Source organism: Salmo salar, chromosome ssa12 (genome assembly GCF_905237065.1).
Source record: "Salmo salar chromosome ssa12, Ssal_v3.1, whole genome shotgun sequence".
In the NCBI taxonomy this organism is placed as follows: domain Eukaryota; kingdom Metazoa; phylum Chordata; class Actinopteri; order Salmoniformes; family Salmonidae; genus Salmo; species Salmo salar.
In genome coordinates, this window is record NC_059453.1 from 94,727,098 (window position 1) to 94,752,099 (window position 25,002).

A 25,002-nucleotide genomic window follows, 5' to 3' on the forward strand; every position below is an offset into this window, starting at 1 on the left:
ACTGTAGTGACTGTAGGTAATACTGTAGGTAATACTGTAGTGACTGTAGGTAATACTGTAGGTTATACTGTGGTGACTGTAGGTTATACTGTAGTGACTGTAGGTAATACTGTGGTGACTGTAGGTAATACTGTAGGTTATACTGTGGTGACTGTAGGTTATACTGTGGTGACTGTAGGTAATACTGTAGTGACTGTAGGTAATACTGTAGTGACTGTAGGTAATACTGTGGTGACTGTAGGTAATACTGTAGTGACTGTAGGTAATACTGTAGTGACTGTAGGTAATACTGTAGGTAATACTGTAGGTAATACTGTAGGTAATACTGTGAGACTGTAGGTAACACTGTAGTGACTGTAGGTAATATTGTAGGTAATACTGTAGGTAATACTGTAGTGACTGTAGGTAATACTGTAGTGACTGTAGGTAATACTGTAGGTAATACTGTGTGACTGTAGGTAATACTGTGTGACTGTAGGTAATACTATGGTGACTGTAGGTAATACTGTGTGACTGTAGGTAATACTGTAGTGACTGTAGGTAATACTGTAGTGACTGTAGGTAATACTGTGTGACTGTAGGTAATACTGTAGTTAATACTGTAGTATACTGCAGGTCACACTACAACACAGTGACTGGGGTGAGTGTGTAATGAGTGTGTAATGAGTGTGTAATAAGTGTGTAATAAGTGTGTAATGAATGTCCTCCCCTCTTTGACCTCTCCACCTTGACCTACCCTCCTTGACCCTTCCACCTTGACCTCTCCACCTTGACCTCTCCACCTTGACCTCTCCACCTTGCCCTCTCCACCTTGACCTCCCCACCTTGACATTGATAAATGACCTCTCCACCTTAACCTCTCCACGTTGTCATTCATAAATGACCTCTCCACCTTGACCTCTCCACCTTGACCTCTCCACCTTAACCTCTCCACGTTGACATTCATAAATTACCTCTCCACCTTGACCTCTCCACCTTGACATTCATAAATGATAAACTCAGAAAGGCACTGGGAGTCAAAGGGTCACAGGGATTCTTTAGTAGAGTCTGTCAAAGGGTCACAGGGATTCTTTAGTAGAGTCTGTTAAATGGCCACAGGGATTCTTTAGTAGAGTCTGTGAGAGTTGAGCGTCTGAGTGTTTTGTATAGACTCATGACATTAATAGAGTCAGTGATGTTCAGCTGTCAGTCACTCCTCTTATCTCAGACCTCAGTTAACACATGTCCTTTCCTCTGTGTAGAGTAGGCTAGCGCTCATCTCCTCTTTCCCTGGCCTACTGATAGCAACACACACACACACACACACACACACACACACACACACACACACACACACACACACACACACACACACACACACACACACACACACACACACACACACACACACACACACACACACACACACACACACACACACACACACACACACACACACACACACACACACACACACACACACACACACACACACACACACGAGGTAATGTCAACAGCCAGCCTGGCACTCATTATTGGTCTTGGCTGGGGAAATCTCCATAAGCCTCTTTCGTATCCTCACAGACAAAATGCTGTTAAAGGCATGTTTACTACGAAAATCCCCTGGCTTATCTGTCTGGTTTCTCAGAAAAGAAAGGCCCCTATTTGTTATTTGTCAGCACACTTTGGAAACCTATAGTGGCAGACATCTATAGCAATGCTTTCAATTACTAGCACCTTCTATTTATTTACAAGATAATTATACGAATGGATGTAAACAGTGGTATCAATTATTCTGTTAATTTTATAAACCTTTTCTTTGCGGGGTAGATCAGTGTAACTAGACTACCCTGCCATTCCTACCCTGATTGGCGTTAACTAATGGACAACAATACTTATACTGGTGTATACAGCTATTTTCGCTCACATCTACGGTACCTGTAGTTAAATAATTATACATACAGTACCAGTCACGGTTGTCGTGGGAATAAGCGGACCAAAGTGCAGCGTGTGTATCGTTCCACATTGTATTATCGCTGTGAAAACTATGCAAGACATATAAATAGACTAATAAACAAAACAACAAACCGTGACGAAGCAGTGCAATATACACTAACTGAAAATACAATCTCCCACAAACCCAGGTGGGAAAAACAACTACTTAAATATGATCTCCAATTAGAGACAACGATGACCAGCTGCCTCTAATTGGAGATCATCCCCCAAAAAAACAACAACGTAGAAATACAGAAATAAGAACATGAAACATAGAAAATCTAAACTAGACACAACCCCGTCACGCCCTGACCTACTCTACCATAGAAAATAAAAGCTTTTTTGTCAGGACGTGACAGTACCAGTCAAAGGTTTGGACACATCTACTCATTCCAGGGTTTTTCTTTCTTTAAAAAAAAAAACTATTTTCTACATTGTAGAATAATAGTGAAGACATCAAAACTATGAAATAACACATATGGAATCATGTAGCAACCACCTTTTCCCTTGATTCCAGCTTTGCACAATCTTGGCATTCTCTCAACAAACTTCAACCGGGAATGCTTCTCCAAACAGTCTTGAAGTAGTTCCCACGTATGCTGAGCACTTATTGGCTGCTTTTCCTTCACTCTGTGGTCCAACTCATCCCAAACCATCTCAATTGGGTTGAAGTTGGGTGATTGTGGAGGCCAGGTTATCTGATGCAGCACTCCATCACTCTCCTTCTTGGTCAAATAGCCCTTACACAGCCTGGAGGTGTGTGTTGGGTCATTGTCCTGTTGAAATGATAGTTCCACTAAGCGCAAACCAGATGGGATGGTGTATCGCTGCAGAATGATTTGCCTTGAATTCTAAATAAATCACTGACAGTGTCACCAGCAAAGCACCCCCACACCATCACACCTCCTCCTCCATGCTTCACGGTGGGAACCACACACACTAATATCATCCTACTCTGCGTCTCACAAAGACACAAATTTGGATTCATCAGACCAAAGGACAGATTTCCACCGGTCTAATGTCTATTGATCATGTTTCTTGGTCCAAACAAGTGTTTTCTTCTTATTGGTGTCCTTTAGTAGTGGTTTCTTTGCAGCAATTCAACCATGAAGGTCTGATTCACACAGTCTCCTCTGAACAGTTGATGTTGAGATGTGTCTGTTACTTGAACTCTGTGAAGCATTTATTTGGGCTGTAATCTGAGGTGCAATTAACTCCAATGAACGTATCCTCTGCGGTAGAGGTACAGTAACTCTGGGTATTCCTTTCCTTTGGCGGTCCACATGAGAGACAGTTTCATCATAGCGATTGACTGACCTTCATGTCTTAAAGTAATGATGGACTGTCATTTCTCTTTGCTTATTTGAGCTGTTCTTGCCATAATATTTACTTGGTCTTTTACCAAATAGGGCTGTCCACCCCCCCCCCCCCCACACCTGTTAATTGAAATGCATTCCAGGTGACTACCTCATGAAGTTGGTCATACTGTTATCATTTGTCATATAGCAGACGTGACGTTATGACTTTGTATTGTTCACTGTTGCATCACTGTACCAGTGTTCTGAATGTATAGGAAAGCTGGACAGCTATGAACACTGTCACAAAGTAGCATAACATGTTCTCTCTCTCTCTCTCGCTCTCTCTCTCTGTCTCTCTCTCTCTGTCTCTCTCGCTCTCTCTCTCCCTCGCTCTCTCTCACGCTCTCTCACTCTCTCTCTCACTCACTCGCTCTCTCGCTCTCTCTCTCTCGCTTTCTCTCGCTCTCTCTCTCGCTCACTCTCTCTCGTTCTCTCTCTCTCGCTCTCTCTCTCTCTCTCTCGTTCTCTCTCTCTCTCTCTCTCGTTCTCTCTCTCTCGCTCTCTCTCTCTCTCTCTCTCTCTCTATCTCTCTCTCTCGCTCTCTCTCTCGCTCTCTCTATCTCTCTCTCTATCTCTCTCTCTCTCGCTCACTCTCTCTCTCTCTCTCTCGCTCTCTCTCTCGCTCTCTCTATCTCTCTCTCGCTCTCTCTCTCTCTCGCTCTCTCTCTACTCAACAGACACCTAGGCCTGGATCTCGTACCCAGGAAGGAGTTTGAGATGGTTGATGCAGAACAGATCAGCGTCTCAGAATTATACAAAATGGTAGGTACCACTGACCGCTGTAGAGACTTATACAAAATGCTCGGCATAACGTTACCACTGAACGGTAATATGTGGTTGTTTTTTCACGGACTAAGTCGCTCTGGATAAGAGCGTCTGCTAAGTAACCAAAATGTAAATGTTATACAGAATGCTAAGTACCACTGGACAGACTGAATGTTTATTTATCTTATTTTACCAGGTACATTAACTGAGAACACAACCACCTGGGGATGTGTTACAGGGGAGATGAGGGGGGGATGAATGAGCCAATTGGAAGCTGGGGATGATTAGGTGGCCATGATGGTATGAAAGCCAGATGAGGACTTTATCCAGGACATTGGGGGGAGAGGGGTGGGGTGTATGGTCAAACACGAGTCATGTCTGTTGCCGGTGTATGGAATATGCAGATACCTGGCTGTGCTTAGAAATGTGATATTTAGTGTTCAAATGTGATGATTTGCACATGAATCTAAATTCAATGTAGCCATAACAACAGCTAAACTAGAACAGGTACGGTAGCCTAGTGCTGTTGTCAGAGCTCTTGCTTTGATAAATCACCACTCGTTTTCATCACAGCAACAAAACAAAGCAAAGCAATAATGAGCTGATTGGTTCTTTGTTTCAACATGTCAGTCATTCATATCTGGAGCACAAACAACGTATGGGGAATAGGAATGGGGAATAGGGATGGGGAATAGGGAATAGGGAATGAGGAATAGGGATGGGGAATAGGGAATAGGGAATGGGGAATAGGGATGGGGAATAGGGAATAGGGAATGGGGAATAGGAATGATGAAAAGGAATGGGGAATAGGGATGGGGAATAGGGAATAGGGAATGGGGAATAGGAATGATGAATATGAATGGGGAATAGGAATGATCAATAGGAATGGGGAATAGGAATGGGGAATGGTGAATATGAATGGGGAATAGGGATGATGAATAGGAATGGGGAATAGGAATGATGAATAGGAATGGGGAATAGGAATGTGGAATAGGAATGGGGAATGGTGAATAGGAATGGGGAATAGGAATGATGAATAGGAATGGGGAATAGGAATGGGGAATATGAATGATGAATAGGAATGGGGAATAGGAATGTGGAATAGGAATGGGGAATGGTGAATAGGAATGGGGAATAGGGATGATGAATAGAGATGGGGAATAGGAATGGGGAATAGGAATGATGAATAGGAATGGGGAATAAGAATGGGGAATAGGAATGGGGAATATGAATGATGAATAGGAATGGGGAATAGGAATGGGGAATAGGAATGAGGAATATGAATGTGGAATAGGAATGGGGAATAGGAATGGGGAATAGGAATGATGAATAGGAATGGGGAATAGGAATGATGAATAGGAATGGGGAATAGGAATGGGGAATAGGAAAGGATGAATAGGAATGGGGAATAGGGATGATGAATAGGAATGGGGAATAGGAATGATGAATAAGAATGGGGAATAGGAATGAGGAATAGGAATGGGGAATGGTGAATAGGAATGGGGAATAGGAATGGGGAATAGGAATGGGGAATAGGAATGTGGAATAGGAATGGGGAATGGTGAATAGGAATGGGGAATAGGGATGATGAATAGGGATGGGGAATAAGAATGGGGAATAGGAATGGGGAATATGAATGATGAATAGGAATGGGGAATAGGAATGGGGAATAGGAATGAGGAATATGAATGTGGAATAGGAATGGGGAATATGAATGGGGAATAGGAATGGGGAATAGGAATGGGGAATAGGAATGATGAATAGGAATGGGGAATAGGAATGATGAATGGGAATGGGGAATAGGAATGGGGTATAGGAAAGGATGAATAGGAATGGGGAATAGGGATGATGAATAAGAATGGGGAATAGGAATGAGGAATAGGAATGGGGAATGGTGAATAGGAATGGGGAATAGGAATAATGAATAGGAATGGGGAATAGGAATGGGGAATAGGAATGATGAATAGGAATGGGGAATAGGAATGATGAATAGGAATGGGGAATATGAATGAGGAATAGGAATGGAGAATATGAATGAGGAATAGGAATGGGGAATAGGAATGGGGAATAGGAATGAGGAATATGAATGAGGAATATGAATGGGGAATAGGAATGGGGAATAGGAATGGGGAATAGGAATGGGGAATAGGAAAGGATGAATATGAATGGGGAATAGGAATGGGGAATATGAATGAGGAATAGGAATGGGGAATAGGAATGATGAATAGGAATGGGGAATAGGAATGGGGAATAGGAATGGGGAATATGAATGAGGAATAGGAATGGGGAATAGGAATGATGAATAGGAATGGGGAATAGGAATTGGGAATAGGAAAGGATGAATAGGAATGGGGAATAGGAATGGGGAATAGGAATGATGAATGGGAATGGGGAATAGGAATGGTGAATAGGAATGAGGAATGGGGAATAGGAATGAGGAATAGGAATGGTGAATAGGAATGGTGAATATGAATGGTGAATAGGAATGGGGAATAGGAATGGGGAATAGGAATGGTGAATAGGTATGAGGAATAGGAATGGGGAATAGGAATGGGGAATAGGAATAGGGAATAGGAGGGAGGCATTGCCAACATGATTAGCATGGCCTTGGCCCTGGCTCTGTGCTTGGTGTGTTAATGGACAGTCGCCTTGGATCTCCCCAAGACGGAGAGGGTAGAGGTAGATGGCAGAGTGACAGGTCTGACAGAGAAGGTAGAGAGGGTAGAGACGGTAGAGAGGTTAGGGAGGGTAGAGAGGTTAGAGAGGTTAGGGAGGGTAGAGAGGGTAGAGAGGTTAGAGAGGGTAGATAGGTTAGGGAGGGTAGAGAGGGTAGAGAGGTTAGGGAGGGTAGAGAGGTTAGAGAGGGTAGAGAGGGTATGGATGGAGGTAGAGAGGGTAGGAATGGAGGTAGAAAGGGTAGAGAGGGTAGGGATGGAGGTAGAGAGGGTAGGGATGGAGGTAGAGAGGGTAGAGAGGGTAGGGATGGAGGTAGAGAGTGTAGGGATGGAGGTAGAGAGGGTAGAGAGGGTAGGGATGGAGGTAGAGAGGATAGGGATGGAGGTAGAGAGGGTAGAGAGGGTAGGGATGGAGGTAGAGAGGGTATGGATGGAGGTAGAGAGGGTAGGGATGGAGGTAGAGAGGGTAGAGAGGTAGGGATGGAGGTAGAGAGGGTAGGGATGGAGGTAGAGAGGGTAGGGAGGGTAGGGATGGAGGTAGAGAGGGTATGGATGGAGGTAGAGAGGGAAGAGAGGGTAGGGATGGAGGTAGAGAGGGTAGGGATGGAGGTAGAGAGGGTAGGGAGGGTAGGGATGGAGGTAGAGAGGGTAGAGAGGGTAGGGATGGAGGTAGAGAGGGTAGGGATGGAGGTAGAGAGGGTAGAGAGGGTAGGGATGGAGGTAGAGAGGGTAGGGATGGAGGTAGAGAGGGTAGAGAGGGTAGGGATGGAGGTAGAGAGGGTAGGGATGGAGGTAGAGAGGGTAGAGAGGGTAGGGATGGAGGTAGAGAGGGTAGGGTGGGTAGGGATGGAGGTAGAGAGGGTAGGGAGGGTAGGGATGGAGGTAGAGGGAGGAAGGGTAGAGAGGGTAGGGAGGGTAGAGAGGGTAGGGATGGAGGTAGAGAGGGTAGGGATGGAGGTAGAGAGGGTAGGGAGGGTTTGAGAGGGTAGGGATGGAGGTAGAGAGGGTAGGGAGGGTAGAGAGGATAGGGATGGAGGTAGAGAGGGTATGGATGGAGGTAGAGAGGATAGGGATGGAGGTAGAGAGGGTAGGGATGGAGGTAGAGAGGGTAGGGTTGGAGGTAGGGAGGGTAGAGAGGGTAGAGAGGGTAGGGAGGGTAGAGAGGGTAGGGATGGAGGTAGAGAGGATAGGGAGGGTAGGGATGGAGGTAGAGAGGGTGGGGAGGGTAAAGAGGGTAGGGATTGAGGGAGAGGGGGGAGAGGGGGTAGAGAGGGTAGGGAGGGTAGGGATGGAGGTAGAGAGGGTAGGGATGGAGGTAGAGAGGGTAGAGAGGGTAGAGAGGATAGGGAGGGTAGAGAGGGTAGGGGGGAACACGGCAGGCCAGGAGTTGTTTGGCTGATGCAGTTCCCTATGGATCTTTTCTCAACACTCTCAGAGAGACAGTCAGATGAGCCAGACAAAACACATTGAAGTCTTTGACTCTCTTTATATCAGTATGGCTCTATGAAGGATACATCTATGATATATAATACATTACCTGTCCCCTGTGTTTATACCGTACTGGCATCGTTCAACACATTACTATGAACTGTTGGTTTAAAGTCTGTTCATTCTATTTCAGTATTCTTTTCAGAGAGATGATTCAGCTTTTCAGACTGCCCCCCCCCTCGTACTGCCTCATACCCACAATGCTCCACTGTTCTCCACAGACAGCCATGATAGTCAACCACAGTTTAGTTCTGCTCCGCTGTAAGAAACTAGACACTTGACTAACTGATGATCTCTCTCTCTCTCTCTCTCTCTCTCTCTCTCTCTCTCTCGCTCTGTCTCTCTCTCTCTCTTTCTGCCTCTCTCTCTCTCTGCCTCTCTCTCTCTGCCTCTCTCTCTCTGTCTGTCTCTCTCTCTCTCTCTCTCTCTCTCTCTGCCTCTCTCTCTCTCTGTCTCTCTCTCTCTCTCTCTCTCTCTCTCTCTGTCTCTCTGTCTCTCTCTCTGTCTCTCTCTCTGTCTCTCTCTCTCTCTCTCTCTCTCTCTCTTTCTCTGCCTCTCTGTCTCTCTCGCTCTCTCTCTCTCTGCCTCTCTCTCTCTGCCTTTCTGTCTCTCTCTCTCTCTCTCTCTCTCTCTCTCTCTCTCTCTCTCTGTCTCTCTGTCTCTCTCTCTGTCTCTCTCTCTGTCTCTCTCTCTCTCTCTCTCTGTCTCTCTGTCTCTCTCTCTGTCTCTCTCTCTGTCTCTCTCTCTCTCTCTCTCTCTCTCTCTTTCTGCCTCTCTCTCTCTCTCTCTCTCTCTCTCTCTCTGGCTCTCTCTCTCTCTGTCTCTCTCTCTCTCTCTCTCTCTCTCTCTCTCTCCCTCTCTCTGCCTCTCTCTCTCTGTCTCTCTCTCTCTCTCTCTCTCTCTCTCTCTCTCTCTGTCTCTCTGTCTCTCTCTCTGTCTCTCTCTCTGTCTCTCTCTCTCTCTCTCTCTCTCTCTCTCTCTTTCTCTGCCTCTCTGTCTCTCTCTCTCTCTCTCTCTCTCTCTGCCTCTCTCTCTCTGCCTCTCTGTCTCTCTCGCTCTCTCTCTCTCTGCCTCTCTCTCTCTGCCTTTCTGCTCTCTCTCTCTCTCTCTCTCTCTCTCTCTCTCGTTGCTGCAGCATCTGTCCAGCAGACACAGTGTCCAGCAAAGCACAACCCAGGTAGATCATACTCTCAGCAGTCACACGCTGTCAGTACTGCATGACGATTACCATCACAATGTGGAACTTTTGTTTAATAAACCAATGTTTATTGTTCATCAGATATTAAGTGGATTATTATCACGTCTTTTGATATTATACAGACTCTGAGTTAACCCTACTCATGATGATAAGGACCCAGCGTGGCCGACAGTAGACCTAACCTCCAGGGCTGTGTGTTGTGTCTCATCCCCAGCAGGGTGACGGTGTGCGTCGGGGTCACGGTGGAGAGCCCTGCTCTATCCCCGTCCCTCACCACCTGTTCATCAGCCTGAAGAGCTTCACCTACAACACCATGGGAGAAGACACAGACATCTTCTTCTCTCTCTACGACCTCAGGGAGGGGAATCAGATCAGGTAAAGACAGGCTACTATATAGCAGCTACTATAATGCTAATGGTTTGGGTCTGTTTAACATGGGAGAAGACACAGACATCTTCTTCTTCTCTCTCTACGACCTCAGGGAGGGGAATCAGATCAGGTAAAGACAGGCTACTATATAGCAGCTACTATAATGCTAATGGTTTGGGTCTGTTTAACATGGGAGAAGACACAGACATCTTCTTCTCTCTCTACGACCTCAGGGAGGGGAATCAGATCAGGTAAAGACAGGCTACTATATAGCAGCTACTATAATGTTAATGGTTTGGGTCTGTTTAACATGGGAGAAGACACAGACATCTTCTTCTCTCTCTACGACCTCAGGGAGGGGAATCAGATCAGGTAAAGACAGGCTACTATATAGCAGCTACTATAATGCTAATGGTTTGGGTCTGTTTAACATGGGAGAAGACACAGACATCTTCTTCTCTCTCTACGACCTCAGGGAGGGGAATCAGATCAGGTAAAGACAGGCTACTATATAGCAGCTACTATAATGCTAATGGTTTGGGTCTGTTTAACATGGGAGAAGACACAGACATTTTCTTCTTCTCTCTCTACGACCTCAGGGAGGGGAATCAGATCAGGTAAAGACAGGCTACTATATAGCAGCTACTATAATGCTAATGGTTTGGGTCTGTTTAACATGGGAGAAGACACAGACATCTTCTTCTCTCTCTACGACCTCAGGGAGGGGAATCAGATCAGGTAAAGACAGGCTACTATATAGCAGCTACTATAATGCTAATGGTTTGGGTCTGTTTAACATGGGAGAAGACACAGACATCTTCTTCTTCTCTCTCTACGACCTCAGGGAGGGGAATCAGATCAGGGATTGTAGACTTTCTAGGTGTGTGACGTAGCTGGTTTGATAAACTACCGTTAGGCTTTAGCTCTGCGGGCTAACACAGCTAGCATATCAGGTGGGGAGATTGCTACAGTTGTGTGCTAAATGCTAATGGTTGGGGTCACCGGGACAGCTTATTTTAACCTTTATTTAACCTTTATTTATTTATCCTTTATTAATTTATCCTTTATTTATCCAACTTTTATTTATTGAACCTTTATTTATTTAACCTTTATTTATTTATTTAACCATTATTTAACCTTTATTTATTTATCCTTTATTAATTTATCCTTTATTTATCCAACTTTTATTTATTGAACCTTTATTTATTTAACCTTTATTTATTTATTTAACCATTATTTATTTAACCATTATTTATTTAACCAGGCAAGTCAATTAAGAAAAAATTCATATTTACACTGACCACCTACACCGGCCAATTGTGCACAGCCCTATGGTACTCCCCAATCACGGCCGGTTGTGATACAGCCTGGCTTTGAACCAGGGTGTTTGTAGTGACGCACTTCGACCGCTGCGCCACTCGGGGAGCCCTACTAGCCTAGTCACATACTGACCAAAAGGAGGGAAAGCAGATGGATGGAGTGGTAATATGGTCAGGTTAGGGAACACTGTCTCTCATCTGACAGCATGTATTCAGACTAGATAAACACTTGCTCCAGATCTGAGTCATTAGCGGATGAAAACGGTCCCTGTCAATATCACAGTGTTTATATATGGAATTATTGAATTTTGTCAATTTTTTTTTAGGTTTACATTAGCGACAGTTAAGTACTTAGCATTCGCTAAGGATGTAATTCGGTGTACATTTACGTGACAGTTAGTCCATGATGTTGAACCATCTGTACAGTAAAGAACTAATGATTTATCAATAGCTTTGTTAATGAGACTGATAAATAATGTATGGTTGTTTTAATTATCATAAAACATAATGAATAGCTAATGTGTATAATGACACTGATGTAGAGAAGGATGTGTGTGTGTGTGTGTGTGTGTGTGTGTGTGTGTGTGTGTGTGTGTGTGTGTGTGTGTGTGTGTGTGAGTGTGAGTGTGTGTGTGTGTGTGTGTAACATGGAATGTGTCACACAGCTGGATAGTGCAGCTCTACTGAGCACTTCCTTCTTTGGGGAGACAGGCAATTAACACTGACAGGGGAAGACAGAGAGGAGACAGAAGGAGACAGAGAGGAGACAGGGGGAGGCAGAGAGGAGACATGGGGAGCCAGAGAGGAGACAGAGAGGAGACAGAGAGAGACAGGGGGAGGCAGAGAGGAGACAGGGGGAGCCAGAGAGGAGACAGAGAGGAGACAGAGAGGACACAGGGGGAGACATAGAGAAGGCAGAGAGGAGACAGAAGGAGACAGTGAGGAGACAGAGAGGAGACAGTGAGGAGACATGAGGAGACATGAGGAGACAGAAAGGAGACAGGGGGAGACAGAGAGAAGGCAGAGAGGAGACAGAAGGAGACAGAGAGGAGACAGAGAGGAGACAGAGAGGAGACAGTGAGGAGACATGAGGAGACAGAAAGGAGACAGGGGGAGACAGAGAGGAGACGGGGGAGACAGAGAGGAGACAGAATGAGACAGAGAGGAGGCAGAGAGGAGACAGGGGGAGACAGAGAGGAGACAGAGAGGAGACAGAGAGCAGACAGGGGGAGACAGACAGGAGACAAGGGGAGGACAGAGAGGAGACAGGGGGAGACAGAGAGGGGACAGAGAGGAGACGGACAGGAGGCCCGGGATGAAAGGGTCTCATTATCTCCCTCCTTCCTCAGGCTCTGTCCTTCTTTCTCCCCACATTTAGACGAGCAGCAGGCTCTGCCGTTCATCACACACACACACACACACACACACACACACACACACACACACACACACACACACACACACACACACACACACACACACACACACACACACACACACACACACACACACAGCGGTCAGGCAGAGGAAAGCTGTCCAGCTGGTTTGACCTTGATAACCTGTTGTCTGGTATTATCATCTCCTAGCTACTGGGTCTGACATTTAGCTCAGGTAACAAGAGGCAAATACATATGTATGTGTGTGTGTGTGTGTGTGTGTGTGTGTGTGTGTGTGTGTGTGTGTGTGTGTGTGTGTGTGTGTGTGTGTGTGTGTGTGTGTGTGTGTGTGTGTGTGTGTGTGTGTGTGTGTGTGTGTGCGTGGCAGCCTCTGTTCTGAGGGATATATTTTAAAATGGATTCCGTCACTGCGAAGATCACACTAAATCATCCCACTGAAAATATTGACATGGTGCATATCATCGTCACAGAACCCAGTAGAAGTTTATGTTGTAGGGGGGGACCTGTTTTATGGTAACACAGTAGAACCTAGGAACACTAGAGGAGGTACGCCTGGAGACCAAAGGAGCTGCAGTAGTTACCAAGGAGACTTCGTTACCAAGGAGGCATATTTAAATAAATGTGGGCTGAAGGAGATCTTTCCTTGTCAAATATCTATCATTTCACCAGCATCTCAGGCAGTCCCTCCCACTCACAACCTGTCCATGGGTTTCAAGTTGTATTAGTCGTATGTACAGGATACACATGGTATAAATCATCCAACCAAATGCATTCCTTCTGGACAATGTAACAACCATTCAAAAAATAATTATAGACAGTTTAGCAGAAGTACACTGATCAAAAATATAAACACGACATGCAAACATTTCAAAGATTTTACTGAGTTACATTTCAGATGGCGCCTGGGACTCTGTATCATATTACCTACAGCTCATCTCCCCTGGGATGAGAGATTCTCCATGTGTCTGTTAGGATATCCATACCTCAGCTTGACAAAGCACCAGCCAACTACCTTAGAGGACTTGAAACTATTTCTATTTAGTATCCTGGCTAAGCACCTGCTAGCTAGTAGCTACGTCAGAGTGCTAATTCAAACTATACGTTTGTTATTAACTTATTGCACCGCAGGAGCGGTTGCTAAATCTTTTTGTTTCTGTTAGGATCTCTGGCTAAGCACCTGCTAGCTACCTCAGAGTGATAGTTCAAACTATAAGTATGTTATTAACATTTATGGCTGGTACTTGCACCTGGAGTAGCAATTGTTCGACAAAAAAAGAAGCTGTCGTATTTAGAGCAATGGCCCATCAAACATTTGGATAGAACAAGGAAGTAGAAATGATCATGTGGAGATGACTGGGTAGAAAAGGGGTTTTAACTACTACCTGCTATCTAGGAGGAGACGTTACTCTACGGTCTATAACCCCAGGACGCTGATTGGGCTGGCTCTTTTACCACCTCGCTCGGGTTGGGTACAGTTACCGTAAACTCTATTCCTATATTCACAATATCATTCCACTTAAAATAGAGTCGTTTGAAACTGAATCCTCTACACATATTTCCTGCAGATATACCATTTCATATTTTGTTCCCCTCTGTGAGAGGAACTGATTCACTGATGATAGTTTGTCCTTAGTGGACCCAACATGTTTATAATCTGATGATGGTTTGTCCTTATGGACCCAACATGTTTATAATCTGATGATGGTTTGTCCTTAGTGGACCCAACATGTTTATAATCTGATGATAGTTTGTCCTTAGTGGACCCAACATGTTTATAATCTGATGATGGTTTGTCCTTAGTGGACCCAACATGTTTATAATCTGATGATAGTTTGTCCTTAGTGGACCCAACATGTTTATAATCTGATGATAGTTTGTCCTTATGGACCCAACATGTTTATAATCTGATGATAGTTTGTCCTTAGTGGACCCAACATGTTTATAATCTGATGATGGTTTGTCCTTAGTGGACCCAACATGTTTATAATCTGATGATAGTTTGTCCTTAGTGGACCCAACATGTTTATAATCTGATGATGGTTTGTCCTTAGTGGACCCAACATGTTTATAATCTGATGATAGTTTGTCCTTAGTGGACCCAACATATTTATAATCTGATGATAGTTTGTCCTTAGTGGACCCAACATGTTTATAATCTGATGATAGTTTGTCCTTAGTGGACCCAACATGTTTATAATCTGATGATAGTTTGTCCTTAGTGGACCCAACATATTTATAATCTGATGATGGTTTGTCCTTTCTGGACCCAACATGTTTATAATCTGATGATGGTTTGTCCTTAGTGGACCCAACATGTTTATAATCTGATGATAGTTTGTCCTTAGTGGACCCAACATATTTATAATCTGATGATAGTTTGTCCTTTCTGGACCCAACATGTTTATAATCTGATGATGGTTTGTCCTTATGGACCCAACATGTTTATAATCTGATGATGGTTTGTCCTTAGTGGACCCAACATGTTTATAATCTGATGATAGTTTGTCCTTAGTGGACCCAACATATTTATAATCTGATGATGGTTTGTCCTTAGTGGACCCAACATGTTTATAATCTGATGATAGTTTGTCCTTATGGACCCAACATATTTATAATCTGATGATAGTTTGTCTTTAGTGGACCCAACATGTTTATAATCTGATGATAGTTTGTCCTTTCTGGACCCAACATATTTATAATCTGATGATGGTTTGTCTGTAACGACTCTCGTTGGTGGTAGGAATAGTAGACCAAAGCGCAGCGTGGAAAGTGTTCATGATTCTTTTATTCACAAAACACTTAAACAAAATACAAAAAGGTGAAAACGAAAGCGTACAGCTCTATCAGGCACGGACACTAAACAGAAAACAAGATCCCACAAAACCCAAAAGGAAAATGACCATTTATATATGATCCCCAATCAGAGACAACGATAGACAGCTGCCTCTGATTGGGAACCACACTCGGCCAAAAACAAAGAAATAGAAAACATAGACTTCCCCACCCGAGTCACACCCTGACCTAACCAAACATAGAGAATAATAAGGATCTCTACGGTCAGGGCGTGACATTGTCCTTATTGGACCCAACAATATCTGCTGAGTATAGATAAAGATAGTACTTCATGGGTATCGTCTTCTTTTAGATGTCTTTGCTTTCTGTGAGTCATTGAGGAGCCGCACACATGCAGACATCAGACAAAATATACAACTATAAAACAGAAAGACATAGCCCCTTCTGACAGCATCATGCCCCCCTCTGAGTCAAACGGTTGCATACAGTGTTGGCGTGTGTGTGTGTTTCTGTCTGTGTGTGTGTGTGCGTGTGTGTGTTACTGTTTGTGTGTGTGAGTGTATGTGTGCGTGTGTGTATATGTGTGTGCTAGGGATGTGTCAAATATAAACATTTTCTTAACGTTTAAATGTTTAAACAATAAAAATAAAAAATAAACATAAAATGATGTGAATTCACAATTCAGACAATGGTCCTGTTAATGACCACTAGGAGGACTTCATTACCATCTGCTGGTTTTACTGTCTATGAGAGGATGTGGACTTCAACGCCCTGATGTTTTACTGTCTATGAGAGGATGTGGGCTTCAACACCCTGATGTTTTACTGTCTATGAGAGGATGTGGGCTTCAACACCCAGATGTTTTAATGTCTATGAGAGGATGTGGGCTTCAACACCCGGGTGTTTTAATGTCTATGAGAGGATGTGGGCTTCAACACCCTGATGTTGTAATGTCTATGAGAGGATGTGGGCTTCAACACCCTGATGTCATATTTACACACACAATACAAGATGCCATGTCGATAAACCGTGACGGCCACGGATGGAGAAATCGTGCAAAGCGCGATCTCTCAAACACCAGACGTAACAACAGATTGTTGGACGTCTATGAACACGCTGTCATACGTCACTGCTACCAGCTATCACATTGGTGAGAAGTGGGACAGGAAGTCCCATGTCATGACAACTGGGAACATGGAAGAGAAGCCCACAGCAGAGAACCTCAAACAGCATAACTACCATGGTTGCTGAGTGGGTGGGGGACAGCAGTAAGGGGAGCGCTGTCTGGTAGCCAGGACTGAGGTAGAATGAACTGCACTGCCCCCTAGTGGTCATTAACAGGACCATTATCTGAATTGTGAATTCACATCATCTTCTGTTTTTTTCTTATCGTTAAAACGTTTTTTTTTTTTTAAGGCAGTAAAAAATAGGCAGTTTAAAATGTTAAGAAAATGTTTACCTTTTTCACATCCCTAGTTAAGACTATAATGTTGATATCATGTATGGTCAGTCCTTGTATCCATAGCTCTGTCTGTGAGTTTGAGAGTGGTTACATTTCTCCAGACCTATCCCATAAATGTTTACCAAATCAGTGGGTGGGTGGCCCTTTGTTATTGTTGCAGTTTGCCCCTATAATATGTCATGTAATATGCTGCTATCCTTAGATGGTCTCTATCTTTGCGATGCGATAATGGTTTGGTTTAGAAAATGTATTTTGTATTGTATTATACTGCATGTTTTTTTGTTTTTGTTTTCTGGCCAATGACTGTTCGAATCCAAAGTGTGTACTGGCGGATTCTAAATAGTGTGACTTGACATCCCATCGCAGAAATTGCTTGGAAATGCAGCAACAGTAGTTTTTCTTTCTTATTTCAGTGAGAAGTTTATGGTCAGACTGAACAAGAATGGAGGTCCCAAAAATCCAGAAAAGGTTGACCGACTGTGTGCTCTCTTCACGGTGAGCTCACCAGACACCCTTCCCCCTCCACCCCAATAGCATCACAATCAACATTTATGTGATCATCAAACAATAGTTTCCGTAATGGTTATTGGCTTTATCGTCTCTTACATGACTAACTAATGTATTTACCTCTTTACTCTGGCCTTTATCACCCCTTACACAACTAACTAATGTATTTAACTGTTTACTCTGGCCTTTATCACCCCTTACACAACTAACTAATGTATTTAACTGTTTACTCTGGCCTTTATCACCCCTTACACAACTAACTAATGTATTTAACTGTTTACTCTGGCCTTTATCACCCCTTACACAACTAACTAATGTATTTAACTTTACTCTGCAGGATCTAAGCAATAAGGACATGAAGCGGGACCTGTATATCGTTTCCCAAGTCATCAGAACTGGTAAGACATGATGTCTAGAATTTCATTTGGTCTCAGTGAGAGTAAAGCACTATGGTGCATCTGTTTCATTAAAGGAAATAGGCTTAGGAGGGATGCCCCTCTCCTCCTGCAAGGCCAGCAACATCCTAAGTGGCCTCATGTAACTTATGTGTTATCTTTCCTTGGCTGGCTCTGAATGTGGAGAACAGTCCACCTTTGAGCCCAAATTACAGCTTTTATACAAAGCATGAGCACATGTGACTACAGACAGAGAGACTAACTGCTGTGACTACAGACAGAGAGACTAACTGCTGTGACTACAGACATAGAGACTAACTGCTGTGACTACAGACATAGAGACTAACTGCTGTGACTACAGACAGAGACTAACTGCTGTGACTACAGACAGAGAGACTAACTGCTGTGACTACAGACATAGAGACTAACTGCTGTGACTACAGACAGAGAGACTAACTGCTGTGACTACAGACAGAGAGACTAACTACTGTGACTACAGACAGAGAGACTAACTGCTGTGACTACAGACAGAGAGACTAACTGCTGTGACTACAGACATTGAGACTAACTGCTGTGACTACAGACAGAGACTAACTGCTGTGACTACAGACAGAGAGAATAACTGCTGTGACTACAGACAGAGAGACTAACTGCTGTGACTACAGACAGAGAGACTAACTGATGTGACTACAGACAGAGAGACTAACTGATGTGACTACAGACAGAGAGACTAACTGCTGTGACTACAGACAGAGACTAACTGCTGTGACTACAGACAGAGACTAACTGCTGTGACTACAGACAGAGAGACTAACTGCTGTGACTACAGACAGAGAGACTAACTGCTGTGACTACAGACAGAGACTAACTGCTGTGACTACAGACATAGAGACTAACTGCTGTGACTACAGATAGTGACTAACTGCTGTGACTACAGACATAGAGACTAACTGCTGTGACTACAGACATTGAGACTAACTGCTGTGACTACAGACATTGAGACTAACTGCTATGACTACAGACAGAGAGACTAACTGCTGTGACTACAGACATAGAGACTAACTGCTGTGACTACAGACAGAGACTAACTGCTGTGACTACAGACAGAGAGACTAACTGCTGTGACTACAGACATAGACTAAATGCTGTGACTACAGACATAGAGACTAACTGCTGTGACTACAGACATAGAGACTAACTGCTGTGACTACAGACATAGAGACTAGCTGCTGTGACTACAGACAGAGAGACTAACTGCTGTGACTACAGACAGAGACTAACTGCTGTGACTACAGACAGAGACTAACTGCTGTGACTACAGACAGAGACTAACTGCTGTGACTACAGACAGAGACTAACTGCTGTGACTACAGACATAGAGACTAACTGCTGTGACTACAGACATAGAGACTAACTGCTGTGACTACAGACATAGAGACTAACTGCTGTGACTACAGACAGAGACTAACTGCTGTGACTACAGACATAGAGACTAACTGCTGTGACTACAGACAGAGAGACTAACTGCTGTGACTACAGACAGAGAGACTAACTGCTGTGACTACAGACAGAGAGACTAACTGCTGTGACTACAGACATAGAGACTAACTACTGTGACTACAGACAGAGACTAACTGCTGTGACTACAGACATAGAGACTAACTGCTGTGACTTCAGACATAGAGACTAACTGCTGTGACTACAGACATAGAGGCTAACTGCTGTGACTACAGACAGAGAGACTAACTGCTGTGACTACAGACAGAGACTAACTGCTGTGACTACAGACATAGAGACTAACTGCTGTGACTACAGACATAGAGACTAACTGATGTGACTACAGACATAGAGACTAACTGCTGTGACTACAGACATAGAGACTAACTGCTGTGACTACAGACATTGAGACTAACTGCTGTGACTACAGACAGAGACTAACTGCTGTGACTACAGATAGAGAGACTAACTGCTGTGACTACAGACAGAGACTAACTGCTGTGACTACAGACAGAGACTAACTGCTGTGACTACAGACAGAGAGACTAACTGCTGTGACTACAGACATAGACTAACTGCTGTGACTACAGACATAGAGACTAACTGCAGTGACTACAGACATAGAGACTAACTGCTGTGACTACAGACAGAGACTAACTGCTGTGACTACAGACAGAGAGACTAACTGCTGTGACTACAGACAGAGACTAACTGCTGTGACTACAGACAGAGACTAACTGCTGTGACTACAGACATAGAGACTAACTGCTGTGACTACAGACATAGAGACTAACTGCTGTGACTACAGACATAGAGACTAACTGTTGTGACTACAGACAGAGACTAACTGCTGTGACTACAGACAGAGACTAACTGCTGTGACTACAGACAGAGACTAACTGCTGTGACTACAGACAGACAGACAGACAGACAGACAGACAGACAGACAGACAGACAGACAGACAGACAGACAGACAGACAGACAGACAGACAGATAGACAAAGCAGTGGTGTGACTACAGATAGGCAGACAAGCTGCTGACTACAGCCAGCCAGCCAGCCAGCCAGCCAGCCAGCCAGCCAGACAGACAGACAGAGACAGACAGACAGACAGACAGACAGACTAAGCAGTGGTGTGACTACAGACTGTGACAGTTTTCTTTGTAACATCATCGTTAGACGGCTCAGTAACCAGGTCGCCACGGCTCATAGAACGAGGTTGTTTAGGGGGTGCGTTTCCCAGAGAACACCTCTGGGAAACGCTGTGCACTCTGGGAAACGCTGTGCGTTCTCATCAGGAATCCCTACAAACGACGGCCTAGTGGAAAGCAATAGAGATGGAGACATGACAGGCCATACACGCTCACCAGCCAAGTTATTCCCAAGGATAACGTTGATACCCTCAATATGCAATGAAGGACGCACCCCCCTAAACAACCTCACCTTTCACCAGTCCACAATCCAACATCAGTTTATGTAATGGAACTGACAGTGTCCAAACCGATGCCCCTAATTTAAACACTATTCCCCGAATCAGTCTCAGCAGAGAAGGTTAACACAGACTCTAACACAACGAATCAGAGGCACCTGTGTCCCTCAGGATCTTCACTGGCACTGGGTCTTTACCTCCTAACAGAGACAGAAAACCCTCCGTAATGAAAGGTAAATAATCTGGGTCAGCCGAGACTTTCACACGCCCCTGGACATGAGACGTAGTGACAGGCGTCGGTTTAGGTCTAACGTTAGAGTACTGAATTTACCCTTAGCCCTGAGAACAGGACATTCTTTTTTCCAATGACCTGAACCCTGAAAGTCTTGACCAAAGTCAGCTTTACCACGTGAGTCAGGCTCAACCCTAGCTGAATGAAACTCTGCCCGTGAACCACAGTATCTCGGTGAGCGAGGTCCAAATCTCTCCGAACGCCTCCACTCACTCCGAATACGGGGTTCTGCAAAAACACTTTTGTGAGTCAAAACATACTCGTCCGTCAAAACCGCAGCTTCAGAGAGTCTTCACTTTTCGTTTGTTAATGTACGTGGCTATTTGATCAGGGATTGTGTCCTTAAATTGCTCTAACGTAAACTGATCACACTGGCCCTGGAAATATGCAACTGCAGAGGCGGAACACCAGCGATTAAACTGTGACGATAACTCTCGCGCAAACTCAACATGAGTATGTTTATCAATTTCTAAATCATTGGCGGTTGTAACGGCTGTCGGGAGAGAGAGTAGACCAAGGCGCAGCGGCATTAGTGTTCATCATGATTTTAATTAACGTAAGAACACTATACAAAAACACGACAGCAAAACAGTCCTGTTAGGAAATAATCTAACAGAAACAATTACCCACAAAACCCCAACGGAAAAACAGGCACTTATGTGTGACTCCCAATCAGCAACAACCAACAACAGCTGTGCCTGATTGGAAGCCACACGGCCAAAATCAATGAAACAGACAACATAGAAAATTAACATAGAATGCCCACCCAATGTAACACCCTGGCCTAACCAAAATAAAGAACAAAAACCCCTCTCTATGGCCAGGGCGTTACAGTACCCCCCCCCTCAAGGTGCGGACTCCGGCCGCAAAACCTGACTCTGAAGGGGAGGGTCCGGGTGGGCCTTCTTACGGCGGCGGCTCAGGTGCGGGACGTGGCCTCCGCTCCACCCTCGGCGTCGCCCACTTAGGTAGAGCCCCTGGCTGCGCTGGAGGACTGGCGGGCGACCTTGGTTGCGCCCGGCTGGCGGGCGAACCTGGCTGCGCCCGGCTGGCGGGCGGCGATGGCTGCGCCCGGCTGGCTGGCGACCCTGGCTGCGCCCGGCTGGCGGGCGGCGATGGCTGCGTCGGACAGGCGGGCGGCTCTGGCGGCTCCGGACAGGCGGGCGGCTCTGGCGGCTCTGGACAGGCGGGTGGCTCTGGCGGCTCCGGACTGGCGGGCGGCTCTGGCGGTGCCGGACTGGCGGGCGGCTCTGGCGGCTCCGGACTGGCGGCGACTCTGGCGGGCGGCTCTGGACTGGCGAGACCCACTGGAGGCCTGGTCCGTTGAGCAGGCACAGGACTGACAAGGATGGGGAGACCCACTGGAGGCCTGGTCCGAGGAGGAGTCACAGGACAGACCAGGATGGGGAGACCCACTGGAGGCCTGGTCCGTGAAGGCTGCACAGGCTTAACCAGGATGGGGAGACCCACTGGAGGCCTGGTCCGAGGAGGAGGCACAGGATAAACCGGGCTGTGGGGGAGCACTGGAGTTCTGGTATGTACGCTCGACATGCTTTCTCCAGGCTGAATGCCCACTTTGGCCCGGCACGGGCGGAGCGCAGGCATTGGGCGAACTGGGCCCTCCCAGCGCTCTGGAGACACAGTGCGCAGCGCCGGCGCAGGATAACCTGGACCGAGGAGGCGCATTGGAGACCAGACGCGCTGAGCTGGCACCTTCCGCCCTAGCTCGAAGCCTGCACTCTTATGGCACTTGCGAGTGCAGCACTCGCATGGCACTCGCTGGCCTATAGCGCACCGGGCTATGCACGCGCACTGGAGACACCGTGCGCTTCACAGCATAACACGGTGCCTTACCAGTACCACGCTGCCTGCCGTAAGCACGGGGAGTTGGCCCAGAATTCCTTCCTGGTTCCGCCACACTCCCCGTGTGCCCCCCCCAAAAAATATTTTGGGGCTGCCTCTCGTGTCTGCTGCGCTCCCTTTCCTCATACCAGCGCCTCTCAGCTCTCGCCGCCTCGATCTCCCACTGCGGGCGGCGATAATCCCCAGCTTAAGCCAATGGTCCTTTACCGCCCAGGATTTCCTCCCAAGTCCATAATTCCAGATAGCTCCTCTCCTGGTTCTTCTCCTTGCGCAGCTCCTTCCTCCGCTGCTTGGTCCGTTTTTGGTGGGTAATTCTGTAACGATCGTCTGGAAGAGGGGACCAAGATGCAGCGTGGTGAGTGTTCATATTGAATTTTAATAATACAAAACACTTGAACATAAGACAAACGAACGCCAACAGTTCTGTCAGTGCAAACCACACAACAGAAACAATTACCCACAAAACCCCAACGGAAAAACAGGCACTTATGTGTGTGACTCCCAATCAGCAACAACCAACAACAGCTGTGCCTGATTGGAAGCCATACGGCCAAAATCAATGAAACAGACAACATAGAAAATGAACATAGAACGCCCACCCAATGTAACACCCTGGCCTAACCAAAATAAAGAACAAAAACCCCTCTCTATGGCCAGGGCGTTACAGCGGTGAACCTTTAGGAACCAATTTGTAAATCTGTAACACAGCCTTTTTAACCTTAACATAGGTGACACTGTCGGTAAAGCGCAAGAGAGCTGAATATGCTTCCTGCACTTTACCAGTCAACATACACTGCAACATTAAAGTGCAATCATTATCAGGCCAACTCCTAGCGTCAGCAACACGCTCAAACATCGCAAATAACTTCTCAGGGTCCTTCTCATTCAATTGTGGCAACAGCCGTAAGTTTCCAAATATATATACAACGTGTCCGAGGCACGACAGAGAGAGGATCATCCCCTAGGTGAATCAGGGTCACCTTCCCAAAGCAAACTCTCCCCCGAAAGCTTTCCTTCCCTAACCAATTCTAGCTGCTCTTGTTGCAGCTTGATTTAGCGTGCACCAAATCCTGTTTAAATTCCAATTCCTTTTCATGCTTAACACAATCATACTCTAGCTTAACACGATCATAGTCTTGCTTAACACGATCATACTCTAGCTTAACACGATCATACTCTAGCTTAACACGATCATACTCTAGCTTAACACGATCATACTCTAGCTTAACACGATCATACTCTAGCTGTAATAGAAGCAGTTCTTTCTGCTGTTCAAAAATAAAGACTACTGGGGCTAACAGACGGCGCGGCCATTGTAGCGAAACGGGGAGCCGGCTGGAGGGTTGGCGAGTCCTCGGCAGAGGCTGCCCCAGTGGCAACTTCTAGAATACCACTCTCCATCAGATTGGCCTTCAATATCAACCTACCATCATTTTTTAGACGTTTATCATTAATTTCAACCTGGAAGTGTTCATCGATCTTCAACAGCTGTTCTTTACTAGATCATTCTAACAGTTCCTCTGATGGAACGCGAATGAACTCATCTACATTAGTCACAAGTAACGGAATTCGGCCCCAGAGACAACTGCTCTCCATGGACACCACACAAAAATAACAAACAATATAACCATGCCCAACGTATTCTAGTGAGGACTCAGATCTCCCTCGCTAGCTTTAAGCACCAGCTGTCAGAGCAGCTCACAGATCACTGCGCCTGTACATAGACCACCTGTAAACAGCCCATCTATCTACCTACCTCATCCCCATACTGTATTTATTTATTTATTTATCTTGCTCCTTTGCACCCCAGTATCTACTTCCACATTCATCTTCTGCACATCTACCATTCCAGTGTTTAATTGCTGTATTGTAATTACTTCACCACTATGGCCTATTTATTGCCTTTACCCCCCTTATCCTACCTCATCTGCACACACTGTATATAGACTTTTTTCTACTGTATTATTGACTGTATGTTTGTTTTACTCCATGTGTAACTCTGTGTTGTTGTATGTTGTCGAACTGCTTTGCTTTATCTTGACCAGGTCGCAGTTGTAAATGAGAACTTGTTCTCAACTTGCCTACCTGGTTAAATAAAGGTGAAATAAAAAAAATATACATATAAAATTCCAAAGTGGAACATGTCGCTAACCCTAACAGGGGAAAAGAAAGGCTATAGCTCCGGGTAGCAAATAGCACTACCCAAATCTCCCGCTGAGGTA

General features: G+C 45.3%; 1 protein-coding gene across 1 annotated transcript in view; it reads left to right on the forward strand.

Moving 5' to 3' along the window:
- Nucleotides 1–25,002, forward strand: part of LOC106566212 (dedicator of cytokinesis protein 3) — a 398,163-nt gene that overhangs the window by 221,812 nt on the left and 151,349 nt on the right. The window contains exons 7-11 of the mRNA XM_045691962.1: nucleotides 4,010–4,094; nucleotides 9,396–9,437; nucleotides 9,673–9,833; nucleotides 17,212–17,293; nucleotides 17,643–17,703. Of these exons, the coding sequence (XP_045547918.1) occupies nucleotides 4,010–4,094; nucleotides 9,396–9,437; nucleotides 9,673–9,833; nucleotides 17,212–17,293; nucleotides 17,643–17,703 (431 nt within the window). The remainder of the gene's footprint in view (nucleotides 1–4,009; nucleotides 4,095–9,395; nucleotides 9,438–9,672; nucleotides 9,834–17,211; nucleotides 17,294–17,642; nucleotides 17,704–25,002) is intronic.